This window comes from Hirundo rustica, chromosome 16, assembly GCF_015227805.2.
Source record: "Hirundo rustica isolate bHirRus1 chromosome 16, bHirRus1.pri.v3, whole genome shotgun sequence".
Taxonomy (NCBI): domain Eukaryota; kingdom Metazoa; phylum Chordata; class Aves; order Passeriformes; family Hirundinidae; genus Hirundo; species Hirundo rustica.
This window is the reverse complement of record NC_053465.1, coordinates 8,267,106-8,287,262: the sequence shown is the minus strand read 5'-3', so window position 1 is coordinate 8,287,262 and position 20,157 is coordinate 8,267,106. Positions and strand designations below refer to the sequence as shown.

Below are 20,157 nucleotides of genomic sequence, written 5' to 3'. Positions count from 1 at the left end.
TATTTCCCCCTACACATCCTTGACATTGGTAAGGCAGTAAACAATATTTTCTGCTGCTTTCTGAGGAAATTAACAAGAAAAAGCTTATTCGCTGCTTTCTTAAGGTTAGACAGGAAATAGCAGCAGTGCTATTTTAAAACAGGCAGCAGCCCATTTTAAAATAATTCACTGGGCTGCTTGCAAAATAAGCAAGACCCTTTGATTCTGTATACATCCTTTGCCCTCTGAAGACAGATAAAGCAACTAATGTAAATCTAGCAATATTTTATTTTTCTCTGAACCCCACAGTAGTTGTAATGTCTGAAGAATGGGGCACGTTAAGATGCAGTGCCGCATCATCCCAAGAATCCAAGCAAAATGACACCTCCTGCAATGGCAAAGGGAAACCTCCTGGAGAACTTCTTCCAAGTGCCAGTAAAGTCCTCTCCTACATTGTTCTCATCATTCTCCAAGCAGCTGAAGAACAGCAAAGTTCACTGGAAATGCAGATGCCAGAGCCAGTGGCAGCAACACATGTAGGCACAGAAGAGCTAAAGCTGACCCTGTGTAAAGTTCTTGACTTTGTTCATGTTGTGATCTACTGCACCAGTCAGAAACTGCACCCAGCCTTCCTCTGCTGGGGGACATACGTGGCTTGCCCTGCAAAAGTGAAGGAAATTCATTAGAGAAACCTCCTGGGTGTGTTATACATCCAGGGAACTCAGGGGTATTGTGAAGTTCTGAATAACCACAGCAGTAAAACAGGTCAGCTTTAGCCCCATAAGGCTTTGAGCAAGGAATAACCCACACTCATGTCTGTAGTCCCAAACCCAAACCAAGGGAACCACTATCATCCCTAGCATCTTTTTCTTACTCCCATCCCTTTGTGACTAGATAATATCATCACAGTTCTGAAATGCCAGCATCTTCTGTCTCGAAAGGAGTCATCCTTGACATGAGGCATAGCAGCGAATACACTTATAAAACTGTAGCTCATACTCACTTTGCAATCTCTAAGACTTTCTTTAATACTGAGGCCAACTTAGCAGCCTAGAAAGGAACAAAAGGGAAATCAGGTGAGCCAAATGTGAGGAAAAGTAGAGTCTGAACAGTATTGGAAAATAAAGAGGACTACAGGGATGCACAAGAGACAAGAATGAATAAAAGTGCCATGGATCCTAATGCAGAACAAAGTCATCCATCACTGCCATGCTGGACATGTCTCCCAACCTACTCCTGGCTGTGACAGGTAAAAAAAAACTGGCTGTTTTCTAAAGAATACATTTAAATGCTTTTTTTGTTTGTTTGTTTTTAAGATAAGCCTATTAGAAATTAGTAATTGATATTAAAATACCAAGTTGCAAGTGGCTGATTTTAATGCAATTTGATATTAAGTAATTCTTTTTTACTCAAAATAATCAAGCCAGTGGCCAACAGCATGAAACCAGGATTAAGAATAATAAAAAACAAAAAACAAAAAAACAGACATGAGAAGATTTGTACTTAATTTATGATGCAAAGGATGTTTCAAAGTTCAGTCAGGTTGCCAGAGCATTGCCCAGTCAAGTTTTGAGTGTTGCCAAAGATGTGAACTCACTGCTTCCCCTAGCAGCTTGTTTCAGTGCTTAAATACTCTCACTGTAAGAGTTTTCCATTTTATAGATAACTTTATTTGAGCAAGACTGCACTACCCAAGGAACAAAGTACATCTGCAGTACACAGGCAGCCTTAGACATCACTTTCCTGAGGTTCTATCACTGGAAATCTCTATGGATTATAGTTCAGAGCTAAAGTTTCCAGTGGCCATGCTCTTCCCTGAAGAGGGACAGATGAAGAATGTGTTTCCACCTGAAGGAAGTTAAATGTGCAAGAACAAAGGGCACTCAAATTCCTGAAGAAATTATTATTTAGGCAGTCACTAACATCCATCTCTCCCTGAAGTCACATAACCCCTCCAATCTGATTTCCTTCCACTCCCTAGAGCCAGGCCATTGTGCCTTGTACAGATACTCAGATACTGAGATTATCAGTACTGCAGATACTCACATTAAGTCGCACAGCCAATGGGTTCACAGGTGGGTACATGCTCAGTGCCAGCTCATCAACACTAGAACAGAAAAGAGGAGAAGAAGGAAGAAATGTTCTGATAGCAAACTCACAGATCCTGGTCAAATCCTGCACCCATCCTGAATGCTGGTCAGGAACCACACTGAGATATCAGTTGTACCTATGGGATGCTTCCCACTGCCTTCTCAGTCACCTGTGTCCCTCTCACCCTGGAGTGAGATGTGCTCACAGCTCCATCCCCTATGTTCCTCTCCTGACCTACACAACTCTCAACAGCTTAACAGCCTTCCCACCACACCTGTGTCCATCACCTGCTCACAACTCCAGTATCATAAAGGCTGTTCTTACTCCTCCCTCAAGACCTCAAAAAAAGACCATGACTGCTCTAGAGGGAAAAACAGCATGGGGAGAACTCTCCTTACCTTGGGCTGATCTCATTAGAAATGTCTGCCAGGTCATCCAGCTGTGCAATCTGCTCTGGAGAATCAGCTTTGCCATGGGCCTTCACTGCAGCCAAGACCTTCTTCAGGCAAGCTTTAGAAGCCTTCATTAATCCCATGCAGGAGCTGAGCAGCTGCCGGTCAGCCTCTGACCAATACGTGTCTCTGTTGCCCCGAAAGCCCAGCTCTTCATCTTCCATTATGTCCCCATAGGGATCCTGCCCTTCCACCAGTGCCTGAGAACACAGAGGTACTGAAAACCCAGAGCCTAACATCAATTCCAGCAATACCCAGGGTAAAGGGAAAGCATAATCTAGATATATAAAAAATTAATGGAGAAACCCCAGTTGGTTAATCCTAAAACGGCTGGATTAAGAAAAACTAATCCACCATTTTAACAGTGCAAACAGCAAGAACCTGGTGAATTCTTACATGACACTAAATTGCCTCCCACATCCCCAATTCAGGACCTGGCTTTAGAGAAATCTTATACAAAGTAAACCAGGAAGAAAAACTCCTTAAAATCCATTCATAAAACAATAATCTATGTCATGTCAGAACAAATTTATATTAAGGCCTGTATGCAAAATACAGGTGGTTCCATCACTGAACCACCATAGAGGGTGGCTGGGCACTGGAACAGGCTCCCCAAACAAACAGTCACAGCCCCAAAGCTGCCAGAGTTCAAGGAGCATTTGGACAACTCTCAGGCACATGGTGGGGTTGTTGGGGTTGTCCTGTGCAAGGCCAGGAGCTGGACTCGATGGTCCTTGTGTATCCTTTCCAATTCAGAATATTCTGAGTCTATGAATCCACCACTGCAGGTTTCTCTAAGGTTTAGGGGCTTTCTTACATGTTCCATCTCCTCCACAGCATCCTTGACCACACCTAGACAAGCAGCCAGAGTCGACGCAACAGCTGCCTGGTTATCTGCAAAAGCAAAAGGATGAAAACTGTGGCACCGCACTGTTTCCAATCAGTTTTCAACAACCTTCATCCAGGCTTGCAATCACTGTAGGATCAAACCTCTTGCAGAGCTCAGAGCTGCACTGTTGTCAGGCAAAGAATCTGACTTGGTTTCCAAGCTTATACATATCAAAACAGTCAAGTTTTTGAGTCATTCTCCATTCAGCCCTCATTGTACCAGCTGGAATGCCCTTGCAAAAGCTGTTGATATCCCAAGACAACACGTCCTAGTTCTGTTGCTCTGCATTTACAACACTCACCTCGTGGCAGGTTAGACACTTGCTCACAGGCCTCCCACACACTTCCAGTTGATATCAGCTGTTCCTGAGACAAGCTGAAACAAAACAAAACCCTCAAGGTTAGCATCAATAACCTTGAGGTTCTAACAGTCTAGCACTGTGATAGACTGCAGTTCAATCCTCTGCACCAAAGATGATGCACACCAGCAAGAGTTCTGCTACAAAGATGTCACCAACCAGCTTGTCACTAGTATGCCATGTCTGTGTAAAGCCCTTGCTGCCTCCTAACAAGTATACTTGTAACTTTTTCTTGCCTTTTTCCCCAAAAATTATCACAAAATCATAGAATTATGCAACTGAAAATTACAACCTCTCCACTGAGGCATTGAGAATCGTGTCTGTGAGCTGGATCATTCCTTCCACTACTTCAGTGGTAGCATCTCGAACCATCTTCCGAAGAGTAGTACCTGGTTGAGATTGAGAAAGAGCAAGAAAGTTGGCACAAAGTCAGCACTGACAGAAAGCAACTGCTGGAGATGAACACACAGACTGCTCTGTTTGTGTGGATACACTGTATAACTGAAGTTACAAGCATTTTAAGAAAAGCAAAAAGCTTCTCAGTTCCAAAAGAAGTCAAGGACAAGGATTTCAACGCTTCATAAATTTCAATGGTCAATCAACTACACAACTTCCTACATAATCACTCTCCCACAAATAGAAAACTGCAGCAGCAGACAGAAAGTACTTCACTCATAAACTGGTTCAAAGTCTACAGAATAGCTGATAATGGGATACCATGCTAATGAAAACTCACCGATACCAGACCTCATTAGGCTCTAAACCCTGGGTTTCTCTCCAAATAGTGGTGGAGAAAGAACCACTATCCTCTACACTGGTGACTGCCTTGCTGTCATTATCTCACCTTGGCCCTTGGGTAGCCAGTAGTACACCGTGGCAACTGCAAGAATGGCATTCTGGACATCCTCGCTCAGCTTCCGGCAATCCTGAAACAGGAGAGGCAAAAGGATCACCCGTGAGCAACACACAACAGCACCACATTTAGAAAACCCCACAAGCAATCACTGGCTTTCAGACTGCTCTGAGAAAAGGGAACAATAGCAATGACCAGTCTGCTCAAGAAACAAATACAGCATGAGAAGGCACTGTAAGCAAGCTGTATGCATCTGAACCTGCCTCATGATTTAGTTACAAAACACTCCCTGGTGTGGTGGTCATGCATCAGAAAGGAAAAAGGAGCTTAGATCATTATTCTGAACTGAAAGTCTTTTTTTTTTTTTTTTTTTTTTCCTCTCCTCCAAACACCTGCATGACAAACTTCTCTCAAATGACAGAAAAAATATTGCATATTCTTTCTTAAACCTAAGGTCTGTATTCTCCAACATTCTGTCTCTATCAGTAACTGACTGTAGCTGTTAAAGAATATAAGAATATTTTTATTTAGTATGTCTCCCTACCTTACAGAAATTATTTCTCTGGGCAGTTATTGGATTATATTAATACATATAATTAGTACACAGCCCATTTAGTCAAATGAACCAAAAAATACCTGAAGCTTGCACATACACTGCAATTTCATAGTCTGTCATGGCTTTCTCTCACCTCTGCAGAAGGTGGTGGAGGCCTTGAGAATGCCAGACTCAGCTTTGTAGCTTCCTGTGACGTTACTTGGAATGTCTGACCTAAGAAAAAAGCCAATAGGAGCAAAGGAAGAGAAAGTAACTCAAGAAAAAGATAAAAGAACAGAGCAGCTTGATGAGCAGCAGCTCTGAGCCTACTACTTGCTTACCATTACACCTAAGCCATACAAACACATAAACTAAACCCCACTGCAAAGAAAAATTCTCTGGTCCATTTGTACCATGCATGTTGCTTGTGTCCCGTGTCTGCTTTTTCTCTATTTTTTTTTTTTTTTTTCACTTGGCTGGTAGTGATAGCCAGAAACCCAGTCTGCATCCTGGTTCACGACCCGTTCACCAGGATGTGCCAGGAGGCTTTAACTAAGACCTTTACAAATCTTGTACGAACAGTTCAATATTGGCCTTTGCTTTGCCACACCTTGGAGTGTTTGGTGACCAGTTAGGGTGGTCAGGCACTGGAATAGTTTGGCCTGGGAGGCGGTGGAGTCACTAACCCTTGGGGATGTTTAGGAGACTGGATCTGGCACTGATGTAGTTTAGGGTTTACAGAGGTAGCGCTGGGTTAACGGTTGGACTTGATGATCTTAAAGCTCTCTCTCTTCCAACCTTACCAAGTCCGTGACTCCGTGAGTGGAGGACACGCCCCACATCTGGAGACCCGCCGGGAATAGCAGTCCTGCCCCGCACCGGCCCTGCGGGTGCCCGGCCCCAGCCCCTCCGGACTCCCGGCCCGGCCCGGCCGCTCCCCCCTCGTACCTAGCGCATCCCAGAAGCGCGGCAGCTCGAACGGCTCTCGGCCCTCGCCCGGCTCTCCCTCTGCAACGGCACAGACAGAGCTCAGCCCGCGGGGAGCCGGCCCGGCTCGGCCCGACCCCCGCCCGACCCTGGCCCTGGCCCCGGCCCGAACCTCGCAGCCGCGCCAGCACCGCCCGCAGCGCCCCGCGCACGTCCCGCAGCGGCTCCCGAGCCTCCATCGCTGCGGGGCGGCCCCGGAGCGCCCCGCGCGTCACGTCCGCTCCGGGAGCGACTGGAACGGCACCGGCCCGCCCCACAGAGACAGCCCCGCCCCACAGAGACAGCCACAAACCCACAGACCTCCGCCCCAGAGAGACCGCCCCACAGACAGCGCCGCCCCACAGAGGCAGCCTCGCCCCACAGACAGCACCGCCCCACAGAGACAGCCACAAACCCACTGACACCTCCGCCCCAGAGAGACTGCCCCACAAGACAGCGCCGCCCCACAGAGACAGCCTCGCCCCACAGACTGCACCGCCCCACAGAGACAGCCACAAACCCACAGACACCCCCACCCCACAGAGACTGCCCCACAGACAGCGCCGCCCCACAGAGACTGCCCCGCCCCACAGAGACAGCCACAAACCCACAGACACCCCCGCCCCACAGAAACAGCACAGTCCGGTTCGCAGTTACACACTTTATTAATAAGCAAGCAAACGGGGAAAGCAGAGGGGCTCTGCCCCTGTGTGCGCATCTGTGATAAGAAGCGAGGCTCACAGCCCACTACATCAGCCGACGGAGATCCTCGAAGTTGAGCATATTGTTGGCTACATCGGACCAGGCCGCATGGGTTGCCCCGTCCATCTCCGAGGCCAGGCTGTTGCTGCTCTCCAGAGTGTGGTTCGTGCCGCCGATGACTTCATGGCATTCAGGGCATGTACTCCTCTGCATTGCCCCCCCACACTCCCCAATTACATAGATATGTCCATTTTTGCACTTGAACCAGTGGCCACGGGGACAGCCAATAGCACTGACAATCTGCACCCGCTCAGCTTCAGAAATCCCCAGCCCTGACACAGGCAGGCCAGAATTGATCTTCTTCAGGTGAACCTTCACTGCAGCCTCATCCTCCTCTGTGAATTTCTTTGTCCCTTCCAGGATCTTACGCACACTGTTAATCTCTGCTGCAATGTCTGTGGGTATCATCCTACTTGCTTTGCACCTTGCCAAGAGGTTCAGCAAGTAAGTCAGTCTCTGGATCTCAGACTGCAGGTCAGTGAGCTCCTGTTCTGTAAAACTGATGCGTTTCTTATCCAGCCACTCCTGCACTTCCTCCAGCCTCTTTGTCAGCCCCTTCCTTTCATTCTCATCAATTTTGTTCATAGAATGAGTTAGGTCTGCTACACGTTCGTAGAAATTAAGCAGGTTCTCAATTAATCCAATACTCTTTGCGGAGAGAGCAGAAGCTTTTAGTTTACCTTCCAGCATGAAATACTTATGGCAGAGATTATTCCTCAGAACAACATTCTGGGTCAGTGCAGCCTGCAATCTCTGTCTGTTAGACTCAATTTCCTGTGCTGGGCCTTGGATTTTCTGTTTCACCCGTTCTATCTCCTCCACTTGCCTTTTCACACTGGTGCCGTATCTCAGATTCTTCCTAATAGGTGTCTGACACATAGGGCATACCTTCAGCTTGACGACATCATCATCTTCATCCATATAGTGGTCAAGGCCTTGTGACTCAAAGACATGGCCACAGTCTTCGAGCTGTACAAATCGAGCATCTGGGTCATCCTCAAAGCCAAAAAATATCTGAGTGAGTTCCTCGTGGTCACAAACAAGGCACTTCTTTGGGCAGGGCTCTCCACACAGTCCAACACAGGGATGACCACAGGGCAGCATCTTAGCACAGGGAACATTGCAGCGAGGCCTGTTGCACGGCTCAGAGCAAAGCTTGGTACACTGGTAGTGCTGGCACTGCCACTCACATGGCTCAGCACAAGGAACGCAGCTTTCCCAACATTTCTTTTTGCACTTACTGTGAATACAATAGTTCTGACATTCTTTCTGACAAGGAGGACATTCTGTAGTACAAGGCTCTTGACAACTGTGGGAGCAGATCAAGATGCGCTTGCAAGGGCTATCACATGCCTTATGAAATCTTCCTCCAAAGCAAGTATGACAGGAACCTGAACATTCATGACCACATGCCAGTGTGACAGAACACTTACTCTCGCATTTCACAGCCTCCTCATATCCCATGCTAGTGAGCCAGCAAGAAATTTTCTGCTCGTGGCCACATTTCAGTGTGGCTGTAACCCATACAGGACACCGCACTGTGCATAGCTGCCCACAAAAATTCCTGCACGGGTGTCCACACTTTAACATCTTCTGACAAGGTGCTAGGCAGCTAAAATCCCATGGTGGAATATGGCATGGCACCATCTGCTTGTGACCACACTTAGCAATACTTTTCTCTACCTTCACCATGCATTTTCCACAGGGCTCATAACATGACTTTGGGCAGCGGTGCCCATCTGCACAAAGTACCTTTTGACAAGCCTTCAGGCACCGGTAGTCTTTGTGCTCTGGGTCATATGGGTGACACGCCCTTGTGCAAACATGTCCACAACTCAGCCTAAACTCACAGGGACGAGTACAGCCTCCCTCCGGGACTCTGTTGAAGTCTTCACCTTTCGATACCTGTGTCTTGATTTCAGGGTGGTTTTGACAGCACAGCTCCAATGACTGGCCAATGTGACCGCTCTTCCCAAGTGTTTGAATGATCTTGCTCCAGAGAGGAACCTTGCCAAGCATTCTCATGTTTCCAATACAATAGAGACCTTTCTTAGCTCTGGATAATGCCACACATATCCGATTAGGGATCTGCAAGAACCCAGGTCTCTCTGCTTTGTTGCTCCGCACCAGTGACAGCAGAATAATATCATTCTCCTCTCCCTGGTACTTATCTACCACATGAACCTTCACACCTTCAAAGGTCTTTGCTGGCATGAGCTTACGCAGACACAAGAGCTGTCCAGTGTAAGTAGTGAGAACGGTGATCTGAGAAGGTTTATAGCCCTGACACAAGAAGTATTTGCACAGTTCCACTACAAAGTGGGCCTCGTGTGGGTTCTGGTGGCTTTTCCCTTCCTGGATCTCTTGTTCAGGAACCTCATGTTCCACAAAGAAGACATTAGTTGAGACACCCTGAAAAAAGAGAAAAGATGTCAGAGAGAGAATTCTAGTTTCTGTAGCCCCAGCCTGTTTCCATGTTCCTGAGGACTTTTAAGGAGTTGACTACAGTACGCAGTTACTGTGTACTTAGATGATTTCCTCTTAGATTTCCATAGGTTATTAATCAAATTCCCATTTCAGCTTATTAGTAATATTTCAGCATCCTAATATGAAATCAGTTCCTGTGGGTGATTTTATTCCCTATCTTTCCAGAGATGTTTCTACTGTACCTTTCCAGGTTATACCAAAGAAAACATGAAGTTTTAGTAACTTCTCAAAGCATATTAATGGTGTGAACAATGCCTTGTTTTGGCCCTGTGGGAAAAGATACCACTGCACAAGGCTGAGCACTTGCCTCTAACATGCCTCCTCTGTTGTTGCAATAAAAACAAAACAGCAAGGAAGATCTCTTCTCCACTAGAAAAAACTAGGAATGCTAGGACTCCAGTTGTCACTTAGCAGCTCATGGGATGTAGAGTTGACTGCTCACCTGTTCAAAAACTCTATTTGCCTTGAGTTAGCAGGGGCTTTTAATTTTTTTACCTATTAACTGGAATTATTCTACCCATAAGAAATTATTGTCCTGCCTGCCAAAACCCAGAGACTGATTTTAACAGGGAAGAACAGTTTTTGTAGATCAAACACAGATCTCTGGTATTCCAAGGTGTCCATACTGGCCAAGTGTCCAGTGGAATAGAATTTATTTCAGTCATCACCTACATTGGTTATTGTACTAGCTGGAAAGATTAAATTTTGATGCCTTGTGGTATCTCAAGTTTGTTTTAAGGCCAGATGGAACCACAAGATTCTCCAGAAGGTATCTTGTAGAAGAAATGGGGTAAAAAACTGTGGTCTCTTAAATTGTGTGGTTTAGGTGGTATTTTTCTTGTTTGTTGCAGTTTTGGTTGGCTGTATTTTGGAGGGGGCTTATTTAGGTTTCTAATTTATTTAACTAAATCGTCTTCTACAAAGACTTGATCTGAATTTCAAGATACCTATAGAGGATCTGCCACTTTCCCAGATAGCTTATTCTAATAATTAAATTTTCACTATTAATTTTCTCTTGTCTGACTTCAGCATTCTGCTATAGTTTTCAGTATGCTTCATTCATCCAGTTAAAGAATTTTTAACTTATTAGTACTGTGGTTTTTTATGAAAACAGTTTTACATAGTCTAAGATACTGTAATGCTACTTCTGCAACTGCCTCCATTCTTTCTCCCAGGGTATTCAGTGGCTTGTGCTTCAGAGATCCAAGGCCATCAGTGTAAAAGTGTAAGCTTGGCTCAGACTTCTGGGAAAATAGTTCAGTTGTGACAGAGAGCTGTGAGCGAGTCTGCAGAAAAGGGCTATGCAAGATATGCAAGGGAAGATTACAGAGAAACAATTGTTAATGGTTCAAAGATGCAAGAAAAGCACCAACATAGAGATACATGAAGTCCTGACTAAGGTGAGGAAATAGAAAATAGGGAGTGAGTGTTAAGATGGAAACTCAGGACCATTAAGGAAGAAGCAAAGACTGACACTTCTGACTGATACACAAGGCAAGCATTCTAATAACTTACTGAATTCTGGCTGTTTATTGTGCATGTTAGATAATAAGTGATTACTTTATACTTGTAAGCCACATAGATTTTCTTTGCAGATGTTGTTTATTGGTAAAATGCCCAAACGGAGAAACCAAGGAAAAGCATTCCAGTAATCCTGTCACCTAGTTTATGTTGGAGTTTCACATATTATGCTTTAAGTCTTTCATTTAAGATTTCTTCCTAGCTTTCAAACTACACAACTCATTTGTTCCCCCTTCCATTTTTTAATGCTCTTTCCAAGTCATTGCTACTGGATCCATTTCCACTGTCCACCATCACTAATGCCAGAAGAACTACAAATTACTTACCTAATTCTATATTGCACAATTCCTTGATTCAGGTATAAATTTCAATAACTGAATTTGACCTAAGAGTTTGAAATCCTTGAACACTATATTTTACAGATAGTCATTTAGCCAGTAACAGGGGACAAAAGCAACCACTTGTATTGCTGAAAACTCACTTTTATATTCTCATATTTCAGGACAGAGGGATGGTTCTCCAGCTTCTGGTATATATGAGGACTGATAAGTTGGGCAATTTCAGGGCGCATGCGGTGCTGAAAGACAAAACAGTTTTATCGGTCTTGAGGAAGGAGCATCGTTATTTCCCTGTCAATATTCTTTTGTTCCACTGTACAGACAGTGGCTGAATACAAGACAAGGATGACTTTTCAGTAAGAGACAAGAAGGGAGCACTTCCCAATCCCTACTCTCCCTCACCCCATTGCTGACACCACCACCAACTGCAGAAGCGGTAGTAGCAGAGTATCTTCAAGAAAATCTCTTGGTAAGATTGTTGTACAATAATGCCAGTTTCAGTGCAAATCTAAGTACACTTATAGATAACAAAAGCCAGCACTTCACCCTGACTACTAAATGAGCTCTTCCAGGTGCCTTTAATGCAGGACTGCTGGTGGTAGAATTAACTTCCCTGGGCACCAAGACAGATGATTACAGCAATTTAGCAGGAAGCAGCCTGAGAAGAATTGTGCTCACTCTGCAACGTTCTGGAAGTTTCAGTTGCCACAATAAACCATGTTCTTCACACAAAAACATGAGAAACACGGTGTTGTGCACAGTATCACTAAATAACTGAAAATATGCTGGAACTCTGTGTCAGTTTGACAGCTCCTACCACTCTTTTCAGAAGTTGGATAGTACATTATTTTCTTTTAGGCTGTTCTTACTGTAGAAATATAAACTTAAGTGTATTACAAACTTAAAACAACCGAAATATAAATGCCATGAAGTTTTTTATAGCTCTTTCTTACTTGGTACTTCAGACAGACAAAGGGGAAATCCACTTTGATGAGACGTTCAAAGAGAGAGACTTCAAGGCTGAAGTTCTTGGCCAGGTCATATACATTTGCACTAGGCTGCAACTGAAAGAGAAGGGATAGGAGGTCCATGTTTTGGCACTTTTCCTATGTGTAAGTAGGATTTTTCACTCTCATTTTCTGTGAATGATCGCCCACTGAAAAGCCAGAGACTGGATTCTTGCAGAAGTGCTATGTATCAAAGCTAGACAGAGTCACAATCAAAGCACATGTAAAATTGTTATCTGTTAAAACTAAAACACCAGCCCCACCGGAGCTCTACTCTAAAACTACAGGAGACAGGACCTCTGGTATCTGTGGAAGCTGGGGAACAACAAGCCTTGGCAATTTTCCCACACAGTGTTTGGTTCATTAACACAGCAGATAGAGATGTTAGTCACCAAAGTTACCTGCTGGTGATCTCCAATGAGGATGAGGTGCTGGCAGTTTTTACTCAGAGTAGTAATGGTGTGAGCCTCAAGCACCTCTGCTGCCTCTTCTACAATGACAATTTGCGGCTCTATGTACTGCAAGATCCGTCGGTATTTTGCAGCACCTGAGCAAGGACAGAAGATAAACCTTAGGATATAACTACATTCAAGCAGTAAGGCAAGACTTTTCACAGAGAGGAGTAGGCTCTGTCTCAGAAAAGGCTGGGGTTCTTTTCAAGATTCCCCATTTCTAAATTCAGCACCATACCAGGGGTGGCTTCTATATGAAGAGTTATTAAGGAAGACAGGTGGGGATTAGTCCTATGCCTGCCTTGCCCCTCCTTTCAATGCTCTCTTCAGACAGAAGATACACTCAATACATTGTTCTACACACATTAATAAGCTTAAATTGTCTCTCCAAAGGGGCATACTACACTGACCTTGGCATCACCATCTCCAGAAGGTGCTGTGGCAATAGCAGTACAGGTATTAGCTGTGCCTTGCTAAGGCACAAGTGGTGCAGTTCTGTTAGAAGAATGCTACTCGAGACAGGGGGAGTGCAAAAGGGCACAGAAGCTGCTCGTGCTACTAAATTAGCAACTCTCACGACAGCCCCATTTGCAAAGGGAGTCAGAGATTAAAGACTCCAGACTAATGCAGAGCCTGACCCAGGCTGTGAAGCAGCACGATTCTATTCTTTCAGCAAAAAGGTTCTTTAAACATAACTGGAAACAATACAATACTGGTTTGCTTCCCAACTGCCCTGCACCTGTAGTTGTCATCCCCACAATTCTGGCATTATTGAGAATGCAGAGATCTTGTTCCAGCCTCTGTTCTTCCAGTCTTTCTGCAGCTGCCTGATACTGCTGTTCATGCTCCAGAATGTCCTCTCGAATAAAACCCTGGTAAGTCTTCAGCCAAAGCCTGGGAAGAAAAGCCATTATCACACACTGCAAGGAAAACAGAATGGTGATCCACAAGTTCTGAGTGGATTCAGTTCAAAACTTTCCCCATGTCTTTTGGGAAATAGATTATTACCATCTATGCTTAGTCCTGAACATGTACAAACGCAGGGCATGACATTGCTTCCCATGCAGTACAAGGAAGGTAAGAACAAACATGTTCAAACAAGAAGCTGAACAGATACAGGCAGAAACATCATAGCTTGACACAGTTTGCACACTGGAATGATCCTAGGAAACACCTGCCTGACAAGCCCTGCAAAATATCTTTGTCACCTGTAAAGCCTCCAGCGGGAGTTCAGGTCAAGTTGCCACACGTTCTGAATAGCATTGGCCTCTAACTCTGTCATTGTGTTCAGTTTAAGAAGCTCCACCTTTATCTTCTGCCTAATTTTTCTCCTCTGGTGAGGAGTTACCTGCAAAACAAACAAAAAAAAAAAAAGCGCCCCAATAAGCAGTTACAGCACGAAGATTCTTTCGTATCAGTATCCCAATGTTATTCTTTACATAATCATGCTAATGCATGCAGTTACCTCCCACTGCATGGTCTCCTGTTGTGGTTGAGCTGTTCCAGCTTCTTGGTCCAGCTTCATAGCCAACATGGTACTGGCTAGTTCATGAACAGCTCTGTCATCTTCCTCCTTCCTCCTCCAAGAGTTTGCTATCTTTTCATCCTCAATCACTCTCTCAGCTTCAATCAGATCAGCCATCTCTGGAACCTCCAAAAGCTCCTCTTCTGCTTCATCTTCCTCTTCCTCCTCTCTTTCCTGCTGACCACCTGTGAGAGTAACCAGTCACATGAAGCCACTGCCACTCTATCAGTGCAGCAGTCAGACCACTACATGGAAATTAGGGTTAATCTTCTTTCCACTCCCTCACAGTATCACTCTGTGCCTGTTAAGTAGCAGTGTCTCTTTTGTGGCACACATACACTGCTTAGGTAAACACACTTGTAGAGGATGTGGGGGGGGTAGGTGCTTTTTTGGTGTTTGGGGGTTTTTTGTTTTGTTTGTTTTACCTGGATTTTCAGCCCAAATATTCTCTGCAGCATTCTGAGTGAAGGCAGATACACCAAGTCCCAGCCATTCCAGAATCACTGACTGTCGTGAACCAATGTGGTAAAACTCAGTGTCCTCCTAATACAAGAAAAGTCAAGTCAGCCAGACCTATTGCACTTTAGAATCTTAGAGTGATGCCAAAGCAGCACTCCCAAGACACCCTCAGTGCTAAAAAGTCCAAGCAGCCCCTGATCTTCAGAAAGGGTATCCCTCCTTCCCTTCAGTTTAAGAGGCTTTCCTTTGGGTACTTGCATCTTCATGCTAAAGATCACTTAGAATCTCTGCATTTTAAAGGAACAAAATTCAAAGCCCCTACTTGCCCTGCCTGTCCAGATTACTGTCATTTGGCACAGCTTGCTGTTCACTCCTATAGTTTCCCAGTAACCAAATGATGCTAAAAAGATGTAAGCTGGGGGAACCTCAGGCCCATTAGCAGAAAGGATGGTGAGCATGCACTGGGACTGCTTGACTCAGAAGAAAGGGACCTCTCTCACCAGAGCTGCCACCAGGCTGGCCCAGTGCTGGGGCGCCATGTGTGGTTTCAAGTAGCGCTCATGCAGAACTCCGTATGTCGTGCACTCCAACCGCTTCGCTCCTTCAAGGAGCTTCTCCTCAACCATTTTCATCTCACTCATTATCTGCTCATAACAAGAGAAGGGAGGCAGTGTCACACTCAGAGAAGCAAAGTTCACTAACAGCAGGACAAAAAACTGACAGAAGAATTAAGAGGCCAAATTCAGCATAAAACAAGGTGAAAGGCCAGGTGTGAGGGAGGTTTATTATGTCCTCCAGTGCACAGGCAACCCAGTCCCAGCATCTCCCAGGAGGTCTACACATACGTTTTCATAGTCTCCAGGGCGGTAGTTTGGGAAGTCAAATCTGTAGGTAAGCTTCCTCAGCTCCTTCAAGGTGAATCTGTGCAGGGCTTCACTGCTACTCCTGCCTCCAACACGCACTATCCCATTTCTTTGAAATGAGAGTATTCCTGTGAATGAAAGAGAAATATTAGAACTTAAGGGCCAAGCTCATTTTTCAGCAGTAGGACAAGAGGTAGGGAAAACACCCTTTGACTAGAAATCCTACAGTGGTTTGCTCCAAGTGAAGTTTTATTAATCTTTATCAATGGGGCTAGAGTCACAAAAAAGAATCAAACCAAAATGCAGGTTATCATGTCATACAATAAGCAGAGTAAAAGTTATAGTATAGTTTCTAATTACAGGTTCTAACAATAGGTTGCCCAGAGAATTTGTAAATGCACTATTGTTTGAAGTCTTCAAGGCCAGGCTGGACAGAGCTTGGAGCAACGTGGTCTAGTGGAAGGTGCCCCTGTTCATGGCAGGTGGGTTGGAAGGTCCTTCCAACCCAAACCCTTCTATGATTCTACCCCCATCCTGCTTGCAGTTACTCTTACCTTCTAGGAACTGATCCAGTGCATGGTTAGTGTAGCAGACTACAAGGATGGGACGCTTCTGGTGGGTGCTTTGCCACAGGTGATCATTAGTCAAGAGAGCTTGAACAATCTTCAAACCCACGTAAGTCTTCCCTGCAAGACAAGCTCAGAATCAGAAAAGGGTAATACACCCTCTATGAATGCCTTGAAATATAGAAATTATCAAAAACAGATATAAGACTTCTTTCTAGGCTGCCAATCTAGTCTGTATCAAGAGAACTGACCCCAGGATTAACTAGCTTACAAAATGTAGACCAAGTAGCATGACGCTGACTTTCTGGCCTGTAGTTGGGCAAGGCCAGGGTCTGAAAGAATGTTGTTTTTTGGATAATACACCAGACCTGGTCACAGGGTTTTCTCCCCCACTGCATCCCCCAGCCCACCCTGATACTGATACTGGTATCATACATGACATTTGGCTGCATGTGAAACATCCACATACTAGTAGAATAGGAGCACTGATGCTTGTTAAATTCAGGTACCATTTAAAACAATTACAGTTCATCTTGTAATACTTTATTCACACAGCGGTTCATGGCTGAATGCTCCCAAAGCCCTAACATGCTGCGAAGACAAATAGGAGAGTGCTGCATAGCAAGAGAGACCATGTTCTCAAAGGCAATTGAAAACCTCTTCCCCCCAATATACAAGCACAGCCAACAGTGCTGTTGGTGTCTACTTGCATCTAGGTGGGCAAAGATGAGATGTGGGTATTTGAGGATATTAACTGTCTCCACAGCTCACACCAACTACTGACTCAGGCATCAATTAGGCACTTAAACTTTGGAGACAGGACAGCTGGCTTTCTCTGAAGTTAAACTCCCTAGATGGGGGAATTAACAAGAACTTCTTAAATTACAGAGCCTTTAAGCAAATATTTCTCACCAGTGCCAGGAGGTCCTTGGATAATAGCCAGCTCCTTGGTGAGAGCAAGATTCAATGCCTGCATCTGAGACTCATCTAATTTCAAAGCTTCCATTGAAAGCCATTGATTGGGATCTAGAATGTGGACACTTTTCAAGCTGTCAGGGCACTTCTCTTCACGTGAAGGATTCATCAAGGGTGCAAGGTTGTAGGCAGTATCCTCTCTCAGGTATGCCGGCTCCTTCACCTGTGCATCACATTCCACAATGTACTTCTGGAATGGGATATCTTCTTCCCTCATTTTCTGCAACCCTTCTAACACGTGCCGATAGGCTTCAAAGTAGGCAGTTGTCTCTACCATGAGGAAAGAGTCTGAGGGTTGAACCTCAGCCAGCAGTGGCTGGCTTTCTGCATCAAAACACAGCTCCACAGTGCCATTGACAAGTTCTGCAGCATTACGATTAGAAACAGTAGCAAAAAGGAAGGTTTCAAAGTGATCTTGGGACATGCAGACTAGAGATCCATATAGCAATCGTTTAGAATTCTGCCACTGTACAAACCTCAGTGGTTTTGTGTCAAACTGGACCTTGTAAGCAATACCAGTTGAGGTACAACGTGGGGCAATAATCCGTGCATCAAAGTAGATCCTGATATCATCAAATTTTTTATTTCTCAAATTTCTGTCCTGAAGGTTCTGCAAAACCTCCATGATACCTTCCCTTAAAGGCCTTACAAAGTCTTCTCTCAAAAGTCGGAAGTGGGTGTCAAGATAAATACCGGTGCTTTCATATCTTCCAAAAACAAAATTGGGACGTAGGAAAGGTTTCTGATTACCATGTATCTCATCATATGTTGGATAAATGCTCATGATACGATAGCTGCCTTCTTGCCCATCTTGAGACTGCATAAAGGTACAGTTATCAGCCCTCAGTGTGCCTTCACGTCTCTTCTCCTGCAGATGCTGCATGAGCATCTGGACTTTATTGAGATTCGTCTCTATCTCTTCTGTGATGTCCACACCAAAAGCTCTCAGGGAATTTATGGATGCTGTCAAGACTGTCAAAAGAATGGAGATTTTCTGCACAGAGCTGGCTGGGAAAGTATTTATCAGATGCTGAAGAAGTAAAATGATGTTGCTGATATGCTCAGGGTACTCATGGCGTACAGCAGGAACTACTTCTGTTACCATGTCAGACACATACTGTGGCAGACAGATCTTGAGAAAGTTGGACTCCTTCACAACTCCAAGAATGTGTTGGACACTCTGCCTATCCATTCGGGAACTGCATACTTTTCGAAGCACCTGGCAAATGAGCTGAACGAAATTGCGGCTCATAGTTGTTTGGGAAAGAAGTTCCTTCAACCCTGAACTGGAAGCAAGTGTGATGACAACTTCTGAGGGGTCTTTCTCGAGGAGACTTTCAAGGATTTTATAGCCAATCTTTCTGGCTTGCCGAGGCTGCTCACTGTGGTGGGCACCATGTGGGGTAGCATTCTGGTAGAGATGAGGATTCTCCCGACGTTGCATCCTCCACGTGCCACCTTCATTTTTCCCTCTAGCTCCTCCCTGAGCTTGTCCACCTTGATACCTCCTTCCCCTGCCTCCATTTTCTTGCTCATTCCAGGGTCCTCTGGTCCTCTCACGGGCTTGTCCAAGCTGAGACCTTCTTCCTCTAAATGCATTTTCTTGCTCGTTCCAGGGTCCTCTGCCCCTCTCCTGTATTTTCCCACCTTGATACCTCATTCTTCTTCCCTCATTTTCCTGTTTAGTCCAGAATCCTGTGGCTTCACTGTTGGCCTGTTCACCTTGGATTCTTGGTTTATTCTTACTTGATTGAGGAATGTTTGAATTCCAACCATCAAGCCTCTCTTCTCTTTGCCCAAGAGTATAATTACTGTCTTGGAGGTTTTCCCCTAACTGAGGTGCCTGGCCTGGTGCATTATTTGCTCTGGGCTTGCCTCTTCCTATAAAGCCAGTGTCCAAATGAAGTGCATGCCCTTAAAAAAAGAAAAAAAAAAAAAAAAAAAGGAGAAAAAAAAAAAGTACACTCCTTAATTATAAATCAACCAAATTAACATGCCTCCCAACAAAGATGAATGAGCATATTGACCTGATAGCATATTTCGAGCATTTGACATCAAGTTAAAAAATATTACATTTGCACGCAGACTTTTAAATTGTTATCTCAATTGTACCCCCTAAAGACAGCGCCATGCTTAGAGTTCACTTGAGCTACGAAGACACTAAAAACAAAACCTCTTTCCACAGAACTGAAAGCAGAAGTAAGAAGGTGAAAGATTAAGTTTTTTTGCACAGGACAGCATTTCCTCGGGAGTTAGTCATGAGTTAAATAATGACGAGGACGCCACAGCTGACTTGGACTGGCCGTACATAGCACCCGCAAAACATGGAGCCTCTGGTCGACACCCAGCCTCTCGGAGTAGCAGGAAGCACAGCCCATAGAGCCTTTGTCAGACTCCCCACAGGACGCTTAGAGAAGAATTGACTGCTAGCAGGAACAAATAGCCAGAGGCTACTGCAACAGATCATGGCCCTGAACAGACTCCTAGAGTAAATAAGAAAGTGCTGAAACAGCCTCGAGAAAAAATTTCGCTGTACGCAGGCAGGGGAGCAGCGGATCCCCCTGCACCAGCACCACACGCAGCCCTCCCGCCCCGCATTCCCCGAGGCACCCTCACCTCTCGCTCCACCTCGGGCGCGTCGGGCGTGAGGCTCCTGCCCAGGACCCTCCATCGCCCGGCTGGGGACTGCTCCGGCTCTGTTCCACCTCTCCGGGGCGAGGGCAGCGCTGGGCGCTGGGGACCGTGGCGCTGCTGCGGCCGAACACGGGCGATGCCGCCCGCACAGCCCGGGAGCTGCCCCGACACCGACCAGCGCTTCTCTTCCCAGTTCCCCGCAAAGTTTCACTTTCCAGTTCCCCGCAAGTCCCGCCCGGTGGGCAGAGCCCCCGCCTCTCGTCACCGGCGGGCAGCGGCTCCGAAACGGAGCTTCTCCTTCTCTCTCCGCCTCCCGCGGGAAGGGCAAGCGAAGAGAAGGAGAGGGGAAATTCAAAGGATGGGAAATACATCGCACCACCGCTCGTCCCACCCTGGCACGGCCGCTTTCGGTTTCCTTTCCCGGCAGTGCGGGGCGGAGGCAGCC

The 20,157-nt window shown here is 45.5% G+C and overlaps 2 protein-coding genes across 2 annotated transcripts; both read right to left on the bottom strand.

Annotated features, from left to right (window-relative positions):
* Window positions 1-249: 249 nt before the first annotated feature.
* CCNDBP1 (cyclin D1 binding protein 1) lies at window positions 250-6,359 on the bottom strand. The gene is made up of 11 exons (XM_040079949.2): window positions 6,257-6,359; window positions 6,106-6,165; window positions 5,312-5,391; window positions 4,614-4,695; window positions 4,062-4,158; window positions 3,713-3,786; window positions 3,340-3,416; window positions 2,469-2,722; window positions 2,026-2,086; window positions 983-1,029; window positions 250-639 (listed from the first exon to the last, which is right to left on the bottom strand). Exons 1-11 carry the CDS (start codon window positions 6,321-6,323, stop codon window positions 531-533), a joined length of 1,008 nt encoding a protein of 335 aa, XP_039935883.1. The 5' UTR covers window positions 6,324-6,359; the 3' UTR covers window positions 250-530.
* Window positions 6,360-6,772: 413 nt separating this feature from the next.
* ZNFX1 (zinc finger NFX1-type containing 1) lies at window positions 6,773-20,122 on the bottom strand. The gene is made up of 13 exons (XM_040079856.2): window positions 19,695-20,122; window positions 17,016-18,992; window positions 16,092-16,223; window positions 15,520-15,665; window positions 15,175-15,318; window positions 14,641-14,758; window positions 14,156-14,400; window positions 13,899-14,038; window positions 13,430-13,584; window positions 12,640-12,785; window positions 12,185-12,295; window positions 11,375-11,470; window positions 6,773-9,297 (listed from the first exon to the last, which is right to left on the bottom strand). The coding sequence occupies exons 1-13, from the start codon at window positions 19,747-19,749 to the stop codon at window positions 6,871-6,873; spliced, it is 5,892 nt and encodes a 1,963-aa protein (XP_039935790.1). The 5' UTR covers window positions 19,750-20,122; the 3' UTR covers window positions 6,773-6,870.
* Between the last annotated feature and the right edge of the window lie 35 nt (window positions 20,123-20,157).